Genomic DNA, 17,694 nt, shown 5'->3' with positions numbered 1-17,694 from the left:
GGCTTCCAGTGCTAAAACTGGTGAAGTCCCGGGCAAACCAAGATGAGTTGGTCACTCTATGTAAGAATGGAACCCAAGGAGTCACGCTTTTGTGGTCCACATCTCCTTACTTCTTATGCTGTAAGCTTCTATGTATAATAACCATACTGATCAGGTAAGATATGGGCACACAACCTGACAAGGGCGTTCCAGGGGACAGAAGGCAGCTGTATTAGTTTCCTGTTGCTGCTATAACAAATTGCACAAACTTAGCAGTTAAAACAACACAAATTTATCCTTTTATAGTTCTGGAGGTCAGAAGTCCGAAATAATCTTGCAGAACTAAAATCAAGGTGTTGGCAGAGCTGGTTCCTTCTGGAGGCTCTAGGTGAGAATCCATTTCCTTGTTTTCTCAGCTTCTAGAAAGGAGCCACCTGCATTCCTTGCTTGTAGTCCCTTCCTTGAATTACTCCTACCTCTTGCATCCGTCATCACTTCTCACTACTGCATGTGACCCTCCTGCCTCCCTCTTATAAGGACCCTTGGGATCACACTGGGCCCACCCAGATAACCCAGGACACTCTCCCCACCTCAAATTCTTATTCACAGATGCAAAGTCCCTCTACCATGTAAGGTAACATTATCACAGGTTCTGGGGATTAGGATGTGGACATCTTTTGGGGGCCATTCTTCTGTCTAGCACAGGTCTGTCCTAGAAAACTCAGAATGTGGCGTCCCTGTGGCCTTGGGGTCTGATTTAAGTGGGACACAGGGAGCTATGAGGTCTACTATGGCGATCTACTTGTATCCTTCGCAAGAGAAGCCTTTTCCCACAATGCACACCCTCTTGAGAAGGGTAGCAAATTCATCTTGGGAGGATTTATGAAATCCATATTTTCAGCAGCTGAGGGATACAGAGAAGCATGTTGGGTTCCTGCCCTGGAGAGTGAAACTACACGCTTCCCCTTGGCATTTGTTCCAAGAGAGAAACTAGGGTTTCACTGCTGGCAACTGGGGAAGGGGGAAGGGGCAAGGGGGTGGGAGTGGGACAACCCAGAAGCCTCTCTCTCTAGGTCAGGTTAACAGAAGAGAATACCCCAAACCTGGTTTTGCTCAGAAAACTCACCTGCGGACACCCCTTCTTGGATCAACTGTCAGATTCCCCCCATGTTGCTAAATCACTCCTTCCCCGCTTTATGGTTAACCAGAATTTCCTTTAGGGTCACAAAGCCAGCAGCAGTGACAAGCCTCATCAGTATGTCTGTATTTGGGGGTCCCAAACCAAAGTCTGATAAATGGCCCCCTCCTCCTTTATTAAAAGCAAAACAAACAATTCCCCCGGTGCACCTCCCCTGAACCCCAAACAAACATCATGTATTTTTGCCAAACACAGCACTCACCCCTCAGACAGCTGGGTCACCATCCAGCTAGTGTGGCACCTATAAATTCAACAAGTTGCACTTAAAGGGATGCTGTATCAGGGGTGGGGCAGGTGCTGCTGGGCCCTCACAGATCTGCAGGAGGCGGACGACAAGCTGGGGCCGCCGCGCACGGGGCTCCGTAACACTGCAGCTTATCGTAGGCTGAGTTGGCGTCTTCAGTTTAGGGGCCTACACACCATATAAAGAGAGATCTGGGGAGCTCCCTGGCCGTCCAGTGGTTAGGACTTGGCGTTTTCACTGCTGGGTGGCCCAGGTTCAATCCCTGGTCGGGAAACTAAGATCCCACAAACTGTGTGGCACAGCTGAAAGAAAGAAAGAAAGAGAGAGGGAGGAAGGGACGGAGAGAGAGAGAAAGAGAGAGAGAGAGGGAGGGAGGGAGGGAGGAAGAAAGAGAGAAAGAGAGAGAGGGAGGGAGGGAGGGGGAGAGAGAGAGAGAAAGAGAGAAAGAGAAAGAGAGAGAGGGAGGGAGGGAGGGGGAGAGAGAGAGAGAAAGAGAGAAAGAAGGAAGGAAGGAAGGGGAGGGAGGGAGGAAGAAAGAGAGAGAAAGAGAAAGAAGGAAGGAAGGAAGGAAAAGAAATGAAAGAAAGAAAAGAAAGGTAGATAGATAGATAGGTAGATAGATAGATGATAGATAGATCGATCGATCAATCTGGGCAGGAGGAATCCCCGAAAGCATCACTTTTCATCAGCTTGGGGGCTACACTGTCCTGGATCCCTGAGGTGGACGTTAGCATTACACTTCAGTGACGTACTAGTCCTTTCAAGTGGAATGATCCAGAGACCCCTCGCCTGCAAGGGCCTTGCTACTCAAGGTGTGGTCCTCCGACCAGCAGCAACAGCACTTCCTGGAGGCAATTAGAAATGCAGATACTGGGTCCACCCAGACCAAGAGAGTCAGAATCTGCATTTTAACCAGCCCCCCCAGGTGACTTGTATGCACATCCAGGCTCGAGTGCCCAAGAGGGAGGCGGGGAGAACTGGACGGTGTCAGAGTCCGAGAAGGGTCCAGCCTCTGTGCTTGCTTCCTGTGCTCCTGGAATTGGGAAAACTTCTGGTCAGCTCCCTTCTCCAGACACATTTCTTAACCCTGAGCACATATTTAGATTCAAATTATTGGTCAAGTCTCAGGGGTCACAGGAATAAAGACTTAGGCAAGATCTGCAAATAAAATGGGAGGGTAAGGGCAAAATAACACAACCCCACCAGCTGCCTCTGCTAATTTCACCCTCTCTCAGCATCGGTCCATCATTTACTCACTTCCTGGGACTTACTTCCATAACACACTTCGGACATCCTCATTATGTACCACTCTGAGTGTGTATACTGCTTTCTGTTTGCAGTCTGGGCAAGTCGGCTGCCTCTGTGTCACCATCGGTAAAATGGAGCGGCCCTCCCCAAATTCATGCCCACCTAGAACCCCAGAATGTGATCTTGTTCGGAAATGGAGTCTTTGCAGATGTAACTAGTTAAGGATCTCAAGATGAAATCATCCTGGATTGAGGGTGGGCCCTAAATCCAAGGACTGGTATCTTATAAGAAGAGGAGAGGCCACAGGGAGACATACACACAGAGGGCAAGTCACATGAAAACGGATGCAGAGACCAAAGTGATGCAGCCACAAGCCAAGGAACACATAGCGCCGTCAGGAGCTGGACGAGGCCAGGAAGGATTCTCCCAGGAAGACTCTGATGGGAGCACGGCCCTGCCCACACCTTGATTTCAAACTTCTAGCCTCTAGAACTGAGAGAGAATAAACGGCTGTTGTTTTAAGCCACCAAGTTCGTGATACTTTGTTACAGCAGCTCCAGGAAACTAATTCTGAGGGATAATAGGAGCTCTCAGCTCACAGGGTGACTGAGGACTGAACGAGATACTGTGTGCAAAACACTTGGCACCTGCACTCTATCTGCACTCAGTAAATGTTAATGTCACCATCGCAGTTGACCCTTGAACAACATGGGGGTTGGGGGACCAACCTGCGAGAAATCTAAAAATCCACGTCCTGCTCTCTCTGCCTCAGAAACAAAGGAATTGATAAATGGCTCGCCCAAGGACAGGAAGCTGAAACAGTTTGGATAGAATCAGGACTCAAACCCTAGTTCTTTTGATTCTATATCCTGTGATCTCTAATCAGACACAAACTTTTCCCCACAGCGAGTTAATTTAAAGATCTGTAAAGTGAAAATACAGATACTACATTTATTGAAAAAAATCCACATGTATGTGGAACCGCGCAATTCAAACCTGTGGTGTTCAAGGGTCAGTTGTATTTGTGATATTGCCATTTCCTGCTTCACATTTGCCAGACTTCTCTCTCCAAGTAAAGTTTAAGTCCTTTAAAGGCAAAGACTCTGTATTCCTCCACAGTACCTGGAACCATGCTGAGCACCTAAATCCTACCCAAAAAGATTTGCTGGATCATGTGTGGAAGGTCACCAGGAAAGCAGTGAGCACTACCTGGATAAAAGCAAGAGCGCTGGGGTCAGACCAGCCTGGCTATGTGTTGGCTCTGTCACTTAGGAGCCAGCTGATCTTGGGTAAATTAGTTCACACATGTTATCATCTGCAACTTACGAATCATCCTAATTTGCAGGCCACGGTGAGGATTACAAATAGTAAGTTGATAAGAAAGAGTCAAAGACCTTCTGAGCGCAGAAACCTAAAAGAACAGGACGGAGAGGGGACTTCCCTGGTGGTCCAGTGGTTAAGACTCCGCGCTCCCAATGTAGGCGGTCCGGGTTCGATCCCTGGTCAGGCAACTATCAATAGATCCCACACGCTACAACTAAGACCCTGTGCAGCCAAATAAATAAATAAATGAATATTTATTAAAAAAAAAAAAAAAAGAACAGGACTGACAGAGGTGAACCTTTCAAAATCAGAAACTGCTCATCACTAGCAGAAATGTGGTTTAGGAGCCAAATATGCCAGAAAAATATCTATAACGTGCATGACAGTTCTATGAAATTAACTGACTCTTATGGAATAATAAGAAAAGATGAACAAGCCAATAGAAAAATGGACAAAATATGAACAGATAATTCACAGATAATATATAGGAAGTCAATACACATATGAAAATTATCAACTCCACCAGTGATCAAAGAAAACCAAATGAAAACAATATGCCATATCCGAACTAGCACACAGGAAAAATCTAAAAAATTAATAACACTCGATGTCGGTGGAGATACTGGGAAATGAGTACCCTCACGTGGTCTTTCTAGAGAGAGTGACTGCTAGGGTTTCTTTTGGGGGTGATGGAAATATTCTGGATTAGAATGGTGATGGTAGTACAACATTGTGAACATACTAAAAAAAAAAAAACAATGAATTATAAACTTAAAATAGTGAATTTTAGGGAATTTCCTGGTGGTCCAGTGGTTAGGACTCCGAGCTTTCACTGCCGAGGGCACAGGTTCGATCCCTGGTCGGGGAACTAAGATCCCACAAGCTGCACGGTGCGGCCAAAAAAAAAAAAAAAATAGTTAAGTTTATATTATGTGACTTAAATCTCATTTTTTAAAAATTGTCCCAAAACCAATTGGGTCGGATTTGGCCCATGAGGCATAGTTCACCAACCCCTGTCCTAGGGCAGAAGGCGAGTCTTGGTCCCTTATGTTGCCCAAGGCCAGGTATGGTACCTGACACAGAGTGGACACTCGGGAGCAGTGTGCTGACTGAGTTAGTGGGACGGGTAAACCATCTGAACGTCACTTGCCTGGGAAAACAAGCACCTGCTGACACAGCAGGGCTCACTTCTCAGCATGTCAGCTCTCCACAGCTGCTCCTCTGAGGATTATCCTCATAAACTGTGAGGACAACCTCACCAGGGCCAACACAACCCAACACGCTCTGGCCCTGGCTTACTCATTGTATTGGCTTCCTGAGGCTGTTGTAACAAAGTACCACAAACGGGGTGGCTTAAAACAACAGATATTTATTCTCACAGTTTGGAAAGTCTGAAGTTCTAAATCAAGATGTCAGCACCTTGCCCTGTATGAATTCCTGGCCCACAGAAATCGTGAGATAATGACTGCTGTTTGAAGCCATTAAGTTCTGGGGTAATTTGTTCCATAACAGGAGATAACTAGTAAATGAACCTTGTCTGTCTTGTTCACTGCTCCATCTTCAGTACTTAGAAACTGCAAGGGAAAACCAGTTTGGACTAGAACCAAGAAGTTTCATTAAGCATCTTTAAAGTTTGAAAGGAAGGGATGAAGAGGGCATTTGGGGTTAGCAGATGCAAACTAGTATATATAGAATGGATAAACAACAAGGTCCTACTGTATAGCACAGGGGACTATACTCAATATCCTGTGATAAACCAGAATGAAAAAGAATATAAAAAAGAATGTATGTATACATATATTTGTGTGTGTGTGTGTGTGTGTGTGCAACTGAATCACTCCGCTGCAGAAATTAACACAATATTGTAAATCCAATATACTTCAATTAAAAAAAAAAAAGCAAAAGGAAGGAAGAAATGGAAGGAATTCAGTTCACTCCAACACCCTGGGATTTCTTTCCCAGACCTTCTTTCAAAGGGTTGTCCCAGAAAAGAGGAAGGTGAGTGGACCCCAGAACCCCAGGACAAGGCAAAGCAGACTTACTGATCTGTACCACACAGCTGGCTCCCAACTCCGGCCCCACTATGTGGCTCCCGACACACTTGAACTTCTTGCCGTCCGACAGCTGGGGCTGGTTCAGCATCTCAACCCCCAGCTTTGATGTCCCCACAGCCACGCCTCCTGGCTCTTCTGTCCACAGGAGGTCTGGGTCTGGGTATCCTCCGGCCCAGCGACAGCTGAGCTGCAGCGTGAACAATCCTGGTGACAGCTCTGCCCAGCACTGCGGGGCTGACGGAGGGGGTGCTGCAAAACACCAGAGGACGTGGCCTTAATCACAGACTAAGATGAGCCACTGGGCTGACCCTAAGGATTACAGAACCAGGGTATCAGAGAAACGTCAACCCCAGTTAGTGTACCTTGAGATAGCTCCTAGCACAAATCAGTGCCTGACACAAGTTGGGTTTCCTCGGCTGGGTGTTAGATCTTGGAAGAGATTTGCATTTCTCACTAGCCACGTGTGGCTATTTAAGTTTTCATTAACTTAATTACAAATTTATTTCCTCCATCAGACTACTCACATTTCCTAGTCATCACACATGGTAGCTATTAGACCATACAGAAGAGAACATTTCCATCATCACAGAAAGTTCTACTGGACGCTGCTGGTCCCTAGAGGGAGTTGCAGGAAGAGGGAGATTTATTCATCCCCAAACCTCAACACACACTTTTTTTTTGCTATGTGCAAGTACCACTTAAAAAAAATATAAAAATTTAACAAATTACAAACCTGTTGTAACCTATGTGTTCATAATTATATATAAAATAATATATATTATATATGTATGTAGATAGTATATATATTATGTGTGTCATATACCTTTATATATTTTATATAATACATATAAATAGAAATTTGGATCTTATTTGTAGATATGTGGCATCTAAAAGAAAAATTATTGGAAATATACCAAAATGATGGTTAGAGTACAAGTGATTATTTTCTTCTTTCTACTCATCTGTTTCCTACAACAAGCACGTATGACTTTATATACGATGAATGTCATTTATGATAGACAGCATTGAGACTTACAAAGGCTCTGAACAACGTATAAAGTAAGTGTGTCGTTGCCCTGCCTGCTAATTGTCGTTCTCATGCTCCCTTCCCTTAGCATGGATTAGGAGTGCACCCTGTGTTTATTTCTACAGTGGTTTTCCTCCGCTAAATGTGTGCATAGGTGCATTGGGTTGTTGTTTCTTCACCTGCAAAATAAAGCTTCATGAACTATTGGTTCTTAACAGCGCTAGAGGGCCTGTGTTCACGGAGAGCGTGAGAGCAGATGAATGGATAAACAAATTGTGGTAGAGCCATACAATAGATACTCTTAGGCCAAGAAATGAAAGCAAGTACTGACACAAGCTACAACAAGATGAACCTTGAAAACATGATGCTAAGGGAAAGATGCCAGTCCCCAAAGGTCATATAGGGTATGATTCCATTTATATGACATGTCCAGAATAGGCAAATCCATAGAGATAGAACATAGACTGGTGGTTACCAGGGGCTGGGGGAAGACAGTATGGGAGTGACTGCTTCACGGATATGGGGTTTCCAATTTGGGGTGATGAAAATGTTTTGGAACTAGATAAACGTGATGGTTGCACAACACTGTGGATAGACTCAATGCCACTGAATTGTACATCTTAAAATGGTTAATGTTATGCTATATACTTTCACCTCAATTAAAAAAAAAAACTTTAGACCTAGCATTAATTCCCCTCTATGACTCACAGGGATTCTCCTGTACTCCTAGTTAGCAGCGAGCTTCCAGAAGAGGCAACACTCTCTTCGACATGTGTACGTGTGTGTCGAGGGAGCTGCAGAAGCACGTTAGAACCTGTGCATCAGGTAAGTCTTTGTATACAAAGGGGAGGCACAAACACGCAGTTCACGAAGGGTCAAGGTGAAGGAGTGGGGGAGGGGAGCACTTCTTACGCACAGTAGACCAGGAGCTCGGTGGTCACCTTTCGATGTCTCCCGCCGAGCATGTTTGTGGCCAAACAGGTGTAGTTCCCTTGGAGGTTCTGTGACATCAGTAACAGCGTGAAGCAGCTGGCCGTCAGGTTGTTTCCGAAGGGCTCGGTGCTAGAATCCGGGGCCCGGAACCACCACTCAACCATGGGCGGAGGCCAGGAGCTGCTGCTGCAGCAGAAATCCACCTGGGAGCCCTTGGCCGCATACAGCGTGCCGTTGGGGAGCCTGCCGGTGCTGGAGATGTTGACCTCAACCTGATAGGGGCCTCCTGGGAACGACAGAGCGGGTGGGGAAGGCGTAAGAGTTAACTGGAGCCCCTTACCAGTTCTAAGAGACACAGAAATGATCAGGAAGCAGCCAGTGAGGATGACAATGTCAACCACTTATTATGTGACAAACACTGTGCCAAGTGCCCTTAGGCATGCTTTCATTTACTCCTGAGCAATTCCGTGAGATTTACTGAGGGGATCAATCCTTACAGAAGACAGAAAATGCAAATCGCCCCTTTTCAGAAACGCGGATGCGTGGAAAGGATATCTGTGCCTTAAAGAGTTAACGTAGCAGGACTTCCCTGGTGGTCCAGTGGTTAGGATTCTGCACTCTCACTGCCAAGGGTCTGGGTTCAATCCCTGGTCGGGGAACTAAGATCCCACACACACAAAAAAAAGAGTTAACATAGCAGGCCTGAGTGCCTTCCTTAGAAAGGCCTGCCTGCAAGGTTGGCCTGGGCTGGCAACTAGGAACTTGGATTTCAGGGGGGTTCCCACCGTTCCCAGAACTGGTAAGAGTGGGGTTCACCAGGCCTAAACTGTTTGTACAAACAGTGTGGCTTATGCTGAACACCTGCTTTCCTTCTGCGAGTCTGGAATTTTGGTATGTGCTAGGCAGAGGATGCCTATGTGACGAGCCCCAGTAAAAACCTAGGGCGCTGGAGTCTCTAACGAGCGTCCCTGGTAGATACTCCACACGTGTTGCCACAACTTGCTGCTGGAGGAATTAAGCGTGTCTCATGTGACTGCACTGGGAGAGGGCTCTTGGAAGTGTGCTCTTCACTGTCCTGTGAGTTCTCCTAGAGAATCAGTGAAGCTGGGGGTGGTCTTGGGGACCCCCGGCACAATTTCACACTGAAAGACAAGAAACATTGGTTCCAGTCCCAATTTTGAACTCCACTTACTAGCTGTGTGACTTTGGGCAAAGTATTTAACTTCTCTTAAGCCTCCATTTCCTCATCTGTAAAATGGGGTGATGCTAGAACCCACTTTATGGGGTTGTCATGACAATTAAATGAATTAGTATTGTACAGCACTCAGAACAGTGCCAGAAATGCCGTCCCACGATTGGTACCCAGTGCATCTAAGATCCTCTTTGATCCTATTTATACTAAAGTCCTGTAGTGCGTTGCCTCCACCAGAGACTTCCTCTTAAGAAGAGTCCAGAAAGGGCAATGCTTGGCCAAAGGAATAAATCTATGACTGTAGAATTTTGGACAAAAATATGCCCGGGGGATAAATTATTAGGGGGAGGAAAGGCTTTGCCAGATCCCCTCAAAGTACAGAAGCTACTTCCACCTATTCTGGGGCCATTGTATAACGACAGAAATTGTGGGTTTCTGAGGAAAATATTCTTGACAATATGCTTGTCTAGTCAGGGCTGGCTCCTAAGAGTTGCAATGATTTGCTGGAATCATGTCACCTCCCACAGAGGGTCTGGGGAAAAAATTATACTGTAGTTTGGGAGGTGCTCAAATATCCCATTGCCTGTTGCTGACTAGTTGGGTAGGTATGCGGACCAGCAGGTCCTAGGGAGTGCCCACAGTTGGCGAGCACCCAGCCAAGCACAGGGTACCTCTGTGGTATTGGTAGCCACGCCTGGGCCAGCAAAGGTACTGTGTTAGATTGGACCACCTGGGTCTTCCAAATTGTGGTCTGGAGGGCCACAGAAGCCTGTCATGAACAGTGAGACCCCCAGAAACTGGCTGGGATGGGGCTTTTTTTTTTTTTTTTTTTTGACTGCGCCACGTGACTTGCGGGATTTTACTTCCCTGACCAAGTATCAAACCCTCATCCTTGGCGGTGAAAGCACCGAGTCCTGACCACTGGACCGCCAAGGAATTCCCTGGGAGGGGCTTTTGACCAGCACAATGCTGAGCAAAACATGGGTTTGGATAAAGGGAATGGATGAGAACGCTGTAGGTGGAAGGGTTAAAAAAAAAAAAAAAAATCAAATGAGAGAACCTGAAGGGCCTTCTGAATTAAGTGTTCAAAGGTTACAGCTTTTTTATAAACCCTTGGGTTGAATCTGCTTTCTTAATTAAAGCTGACACCATCTTCTTAAATCCCTGGGGTTCTTCCCCTATTCTGACTAAAAAGAAGGTGGTACCCATTTCCATCCCTCCCACCTCTCTCTCCACCCCGCTGATATTCCTAAACAGAAACCACCAGCCCTTTTTGCTTGCAGGGTGATGGTAGCAATCACTCGGAGAGACAGACAGATAGGGGAGGAAACAAAAATAAAACAGCAAATAAATAAAAATATAGCGTGTTTACAAAGGTTCAGCGTCTTATGGAGGCCTTGGTCATGTCAGTTTCTTGGATGGATGCCTTAGCCTAGTGGTTATGAACTTGGACTCTGCATTCAGACAGACCTGGGTGTAAGTTCTACTGCCGCTTCTAGACAGACAACCTTGAGCAAGTGTCCATCCCTCCTATTCTCACTCTCCTGTCCTTCCTAGGAAATGAAAAGAACAGGAGTAACTTCTATCACCAGGTTATTGAAGGATCCAATAAGAGAATATAAGCAGAACACTTAACCTGGTGTTTGACATGTGGTCAATGTCCTATGAATGTTATCTGACATTATTAACAGTAGTATACTTGTAGATTGATTCTAGAACATGCATCGGCAAACAACGGCCCACTGTCTGTTTTTGTACAGCCTACAAGCTAAGATGGTATGTACAGATGAACATCCACAATCGATTTGATGAGAGAGAACACTAACTTTGAACCCCAACTAAGTGAAATGTTATCCCTCCCCCGCCCAAAGAATCCCATTCTTCTCATTAGTAGGCCTGCACTACCAAAAAAATGTACTAGGTTATGGGAATTCCCTGGCAGTCCACTGGTTAGGACTCGGCGCTTTCACTGCAGTGGTCTGGGTTCAATCCCTGGTTGGGGAACTAAGATCCTGAAAGCCTCATGGCGCGCCCAAAAAAAAAAAAAAGTACTCAGTTATTATTATATTTTGAATTTTGTCAACAAAAAACATGTGGAAATTTGTTTTCTCTCTTGTTATATAAGTACTTATATGATATCCTCGTTTTTACCCGTTGACTCAGAAAGACTAGAATATTTACCATCTGGCCTCTACAGAAAAAGTTTGATTCCTGTTCTACAACAATCCACTACTGCTGCTGCCTTCCTGTTCTCTGTAGTCATTCTTGACATCAGAATTCACTTCTTTCCTTCCCCACCATAACTATAGGTTGGCCAGTCAAGTGTCTCAAAGAGTTAATTTACATCTCAGGGACCCACAAAATGGGAGATTCCCATCTTCGTATCTTGGGTTCTTTGACAAGACGAAAAGTTATTTTCCTACATTTATTCTTCACACCAGCATTTTTATTTGAAAATGACCTAAGAATGTACTGACTAGCCTCTGCTAACCAGTGGGTGTACCTGTTGTTCCACAGTGGGACAAGATCCTTGGGGAAACTTACAGAGTGTTTTGATATCACTTAGAGATGGAACATAAGGAATTCCCTGGTGGTCCAGTGGTTAGGACTCTGTGCTTTCACTACCGAGGGCACAGGTTCAATCCCTGGTCAGGGAACTAAGATCCTGCAAGCTGTGTGGCGCAGCCAAATTAAAAAAAAAAAAAAAAAAGGAGATGGAACATAGAGGTGAATATAACAACCCCATTGCCTCCCCACCTCCCTAGTGACCACTGATTCTGTCCAGAAGACCAAAACCCAGAGGTCCTCAGCCTCTTACAAGCATACTTCTCTGCTTCAGATGAGCTTGGCAAAACTCAGGTTAATCAATCTTTGGGCAAAGGTCATCCCATCTTCTGACGGGGCCAGCAATCTTTCTTCAGTATGCCCAACATCCCCTTTCCCTAGGACCTTATGTTGTGATAGGGCACAGTGACACCATCACCATCACAGAACGAGTACAGATCAGATGGGCCCAGTTGGCTGGGGAACATGGGGCTTTCCTGAGACTCCCTTTCCTGGAAGTCGGGAGTGGCAGCCAATCACTAGCTACACAGGAGCACTCCCATCCTCCAAACCCCACCTGAATCCAAAGGGGCTCTCGGAGGTTGATACAAACCAGCTTCCTCATTGCCCATGTGCCAACCAGCTCAAATGCTCCCTCAACACTTGCTGGGCCTAAGAAAAATAGACACAGGGAGAGTCTGGCATTGTGTACCACTCAGCTCCCCAATGGCTAAGAGATCATCTCTTGGAAGAAGCACAAAGTCTACTGGAATATGTTAAGGTCTGTGCTACCCACTCCACCCACTCCAGGCTTTCTGCCGGTAAACACACAGTGGTTCTAACCTCGTATCCACCTGACTTGGAGGCAGGAGCAGATGGGTAGGTAAGTCAGTGAAATAAACAGCTGTGGCAATCCTGAACTGCTGTGGACTAAGGGATTTCCGTACCCTCAGGAGCAGCGGTCCCAATCTCAATGGTAAAACTCTTCAACTGCATCATTAAATTAACAAGGAACAGTGCAGAGTTCTTACTCCTGAGATGAATAACAAAATCACACTGCAGTGCCCATTCCAGACAGGTTGTATCACCCCAGGCCTATAGAAAACCTCACTCCCTAGAAGGCAGAGGCACCAAATGACCACTGATGGTTAAGCAGAGATCCAGGTGGTAAGGAGGGAGAAAGCTCTCGGCCCTCATACAGCCAGCTTTGTGTTTCTGCAGCATCTCTGTCCATTCACACATTCAAGGTCACTTACAGTTCTTTGTATATCTTGGATATTAACCCCTTATCAGATATATTATATGCAACTGCCTTCTCCCATTCAGTAGTTGGCCTTTTTGTTTTGTTGACAGTTTCTTTCACTGTGCAATAAGCTTTTTAGTTTGATGTAGTCTCATTTGTTTATTTTTGCTTTTGTTTCCCTTGCCTAAGAAGACATATCCAAAAAAAAAGTACTAAGGCCAATATCAAAGAGCATATTGCCTATGTTTTCTTCTAGAAGTTTTATGGTTTCAGGTCTTACATTTAAGTCTTTAATGCATACACCTCCATATCAAAAAAATAAAAAAGATTAAAAAATGGGCAGAGAAACTGAATAGACATTTTTCCAAAGAAGACATACAGATGGCCAAGACACATGAAAAGATGTTCATCATCACTAATCATCAGGGGAATGCAAATCAAAACCACAGTGAGATATCACCTCACACCTGTCAGAATGGCTATTACTAAAAAGACAACAAATGACAAGTGTTGGAGAGGGTGTGGAGAAAAGGGAACCCTTGTGCACTGTTGGTGTTGGAATGTAAACTGGTGCAGCCACTATGGAAAACAGTATGGCGATTCCTAAAAAAATTAAAAATAGAACTATCACACAATCCAGCAATTCCACTCCTGGGTATTTATCCAAAGAAAATGAAAACACTAATTAGAAAAGATACGAGACTTCCCTGGTGGTCCAGTGGTTAAGACCCCATGCTTCCACTGCAGGGGTCATGGGTTCCATCCCTGGTCAGGGAACTAAGATCCCACATGCCGTGTGGCGCAGCCAAAAAAAAAAAAAAAAAAAAGAAAAGATACATGCACCCTTATGCTCATTGCAGCATTATTTACAATAGCCAAGATATGGAAGCAACTTAAGTGTCCATCAACAGATGAATGCATAAAGAAGATGTGGTACATATATACAACGGAATACTACTCAGCCATGAAAAAAGAATGAAATCTTGCCATCTGTGACAATATGGAGGACCTAGAGGATATTATGCTAAGTGAAATAAGTCAGATGGAGAAAGTCATAAGTGTACGATTTCACTTGTATGTGGAATCTAAAAAATAAAACAAATGAAAAAACGTAAAACAGAAACAGAGTCAGAGATACAGAGAACAAACAGGTGGTTGCCAGAGGGGAGGAAGGTGAGGGAGATTAAGAGGTACAAACTTTCAGTTACAAAATAAATGAGTCATGGGTATGAAATGTCCAGTGCGGGGAATACAGTCAATAATTATGTAATATCTCTGTATGGAGCCAGGTCATGACTAGAGTTATTGTGGTGATCATTTTGAAAAGTATAGAAATATCAAATCACTGTGCTGTGTAACAGGAACTAACAAGGCTGTAGGTCCGTTATACTTCAAAAACAAACAAACAAAGAGACTCAGAAAAAGAGACCAGATTTGTGGTTATCAGAGGTGAAGAGTAGGAGGAGGGGAAATTGGATGAAGGTAGAAACTTCCAGTTATAAGATAAATAAGTACGAGGTATGTAATGTACAACATGATAAATATAATTAACACTGCTGTATGTCATCTATAAAAGTTAAGAGAGTAAATCTGAAGAGTTCTCATCACAGGAAAACATTTTTTTCTGTTTAATTTTGTATCTATATGAGGCAATGGACGTTCACTAAACTTATTGTGGTCATCATTTCATGATGTGTGTAAGTCAAGTCATTACGCTGTACACCTTAAACTTATACAGTGCTGTATGTCAATCATACCTCAGCAAAGCTGGAAGAAAAAAAAATTTTTAAAACAAAACAAGAAAACAAAGTCACGTACAGGTAACAACTTGCCACATCTCAGATTTTTTTCCCCTAGCTTCCAAGGCCATGTTAGAATATTTCCAAACTTTTCTCCTTAAGAGACTAAGTTATCAACCATGTCAGTAGAAAGACAGGAAAAGCAAGATCTAGGCACGCAAGTCTTGTTCGAAAAGCCCAGATGTACTGACTGATGGGAACCTGAGATGCATTTTTCCCACAAGAATCCTCCTGAACCAGCTGACGGAGGTAACATGGACCAAGTGCATATACACCGTGTACCCAACTCTATGCTGAAGTCTGTGCGTGTTTATCTCATGAATGTGTGCAGGGAATCTGTGCCTAGCTTCCACCATTACCCCTGAATTCACAGATGATAAAACTAAGGTTGGAGGAGTTCAAGCGACTTCCCCAAGGTCACAAAGACAACAGCCAGCAGGACCTGCGTTTGAACCCGGGCAGCTGGGCCTCAGAGCGTATGCCCTCAGCCACTCAGCAACACCACCACCCTCCCAGAAGTAGTGGTTGGGTCAAGCCTAATCCATTTTCCGAAATCTTCCATGCAGAAATGAGGGCTGAATTCCAATCTGAGATGCCAAGGCCTCCCCTTCTGCCACTGTCTGAGGAGCAAGAAGGGGCTCCCTGGTGCCCAGAAGGGTCTGGTGTTGGCCCGGGGTCTCTCGTGGAATGGGAACGAGGCCTGACGTTCCAGAGGGCCCTGGTGTATGTGAAACCAGAGGCCCTGGTGTATGTGAAACCTGGTGTATGTGAATCCATCTGTGCTATGGATTGAACGTTTGTATCCCCCAAAATTCATATGCTGAAGCCTGTCCCCAGTGTGATGGCATCTGGAGGTGGGGCCTTCGGGAGGGGATTAGGTCATGAGAGCAGAGCCCTCATGAATGGGATGAGTGCCCTTATAAGGAGAGACCCCACAGAGCTTGCTTCCTCCCTCTCTGTTCTCCACCAAGGAGAGAAGACACACATCTGCCAACCAGAAAGCAGGCCCTCACCAGACACCGCATCTGCCGGCACCTTGACCTTGGACTTCCACGCCTCCAGAACTGTGAGGAATAAATGTTTGTTGTTAAAGCACCCAGTCCATGCTATTTTTGTTATAGCAGCCCAAACTGACTAAGACAGCCCGTGTCCTGTTTTCATGAGCAAGCCCTGCACCAGTCAGGGACCCCCTATGTTTCCAAATGAAGAAGTTTCCTTAACACAAATCATACCACAGTAACTCAGGGAGCTCAAAGCACCATTTGAGTTTAGTGATTTTTTTTTTTTAATGTAAATTCACTTTCATCATAAGAAGACCTTATGTTTATCTCCCTACAGGGCAATAATGAAACTAATCCATCCTCCAATAAACTTAGCCAATGATTAATAAGTCAGTGTCAGATAAAATCATCATAAGCCGGAGAGAGCGATAATAAAAAAAAAAAAGCCCCTAAAGTTGTAATGCCACCTTACTCCTCTGAGGTCAAAAGCAAAGACACTTACTGACAAGACTGACATGAAGGAATTATTATTATTTTTGGCCGCACCGTGCAGCACGCGGGATCTTAGTTCCCTGACCGAGGATCGAACCCGTGCCCCATGTGTTGGGAGCTCAGTCTTAACCACTGGACCTCCAGGGAAGTCCCGAAGGAATTTTTTTTTTTTTTTTTTTGTGGGGAAAGGGGGTTCTTTATTGAAAAAAACCTCTGCCACCACTGACGCTCAGAACTGGATGCCAGATATTCCATCGCTGCCCCCTCCAGGGAGTGCAGTAATGGTGGAGAGGGGTATGAAGGTGAGGATGCAGTGAGGAAAGAGGCAGGGTCCTGCTGAGGAAGGTAGGTTTGAGATGGAAGTAGAGGAGGAGGCTCAAAGCTTTCAGAAGCAGCAGCAGCCCAGCCCTGGGGCCTCCTAAGACTTTGCCATCTCAGGGGAGCACAGTTGCCCGGCTCTCCTGAGCCCTGTTGCAGCCACCACAGGTGCACCACAGGTCCTCCGTATCCAGGAAGTTGTTCTGCTTCCTTCTGCCCCCGCCGTAAGCAAAGGTCTCGCAGAGCCTGGACTTCGCATTGTAGAAGTACCTGATGAACAGGGCCCTGCAGGGACCCGTGTCGGGAGACTCCAGGCAGAAGGCAGGGCGCAGGACCTGGGCCTCGTTGCTGTTTTCACCCCCCGGGGTGCTGGCCACCAGGGTGCCCAGGAAGACTAGAAGGGCTGCAGAGAGGCAGAGCTGGCTCGTGTTCGTGGCCTTGCCGGAGGGCTTCTCCCGAAGGAATTATTAATCACCGTTTGACAGCTGGAGTGAGGGAGGCCTGTTGGCACCCGCCCATGGGCTCACAGTGAGAACCAATCAGAATTGGGCCAAATTGGGTGACATTTTTTGATACACCCACATTCATTCCTGGCCATTCAGCAATTCATCCACGGCATCTCCAGACCCAAAAACACTGCATTCGCAAATTCCATAAGCCTTAAGAGTTGGTGGAAAACGTACAAACCATCCAAAAATCTAGACGTGTCCTTGAAGCCTCTCTTTCCTTCATCCTCCACTTCTAATCCACGAGCAAATCTTGCTGGTGTACCTCCAAAATATTTTCTGAACCTGTACATTTCCACCAAGGTCAGTGCTGCTACCCTGACTCTGGCCACTAATATCTTATACCTCCGATTGGCTTCCTTGTGTGGTTTTTTGTTTGTTTGTTTTGTTTTTAGTTTCTTTAAGTTCTTTTAAAATGAATTTTTATTGGAGTATAGCTGCTTTTGGTTTCCTTGTTTTTTATTTTACCAGTCTTTCTTGAGACCGCACACATCCATTCTCCACGTGTAATTCAAATGATACCACATCCCTGCTTGCTTACAGCTCCAGGAGTTCCTCCTGCACCCAGAATAAAATTCCAATTTTTGACCAGG

At 45.3% G+C, this 17,694-nt stretch overlaps 1 protein-coding gene across 1 annotated transcript in view; it reads right to left on the bottom strand.

Annotated features, from left to right (window-relative positions):
- The window catches only part of VSIG10 (V-set and immunoglobulin domain containing 10), a 36,345-nt gene that overhangs the window by 9,359 nt on the left and 9,292 nt on the right, over nt 1-17,694 (bottom strand). The window contains exons 3-4 of the mRNA XM_068563459.1: nt 7,990-8,292; nt 6,035-6,295 (exon numbers count right to left, since the gene is read on the bottom strand). Coding sequence (XP_068419560.1) covers nt 6,035-6,295; nt 7,990-8,292 — 564 coding nt within the window. The remainder of the gene's footprint in view (nt 1-6,034; nt 6,296-7,989; nt 8,293-17,694) is intronic.

Source organism: Eschrichtius robustus, chromosome 14 (genome assembly GCF_028021215.1).
Source record: "Eschrichtius robustus isolate mEscRob2 chromosome 14, mEscRob2.pri, whole genome shotgun sequence".
NCBI classification, from domain to species: Eukaryota; Metazoa; Chordata; class Mammalia; order Artiodactyla; family Eschrichtiidae; genus Eschrichtius; species Eschrichtius robustus.
The sequence above is the reverse complement of the archived record's forward strand: the minus strand, read 5'-3'. Positions and strand labels throughout refer to the sequence as shown.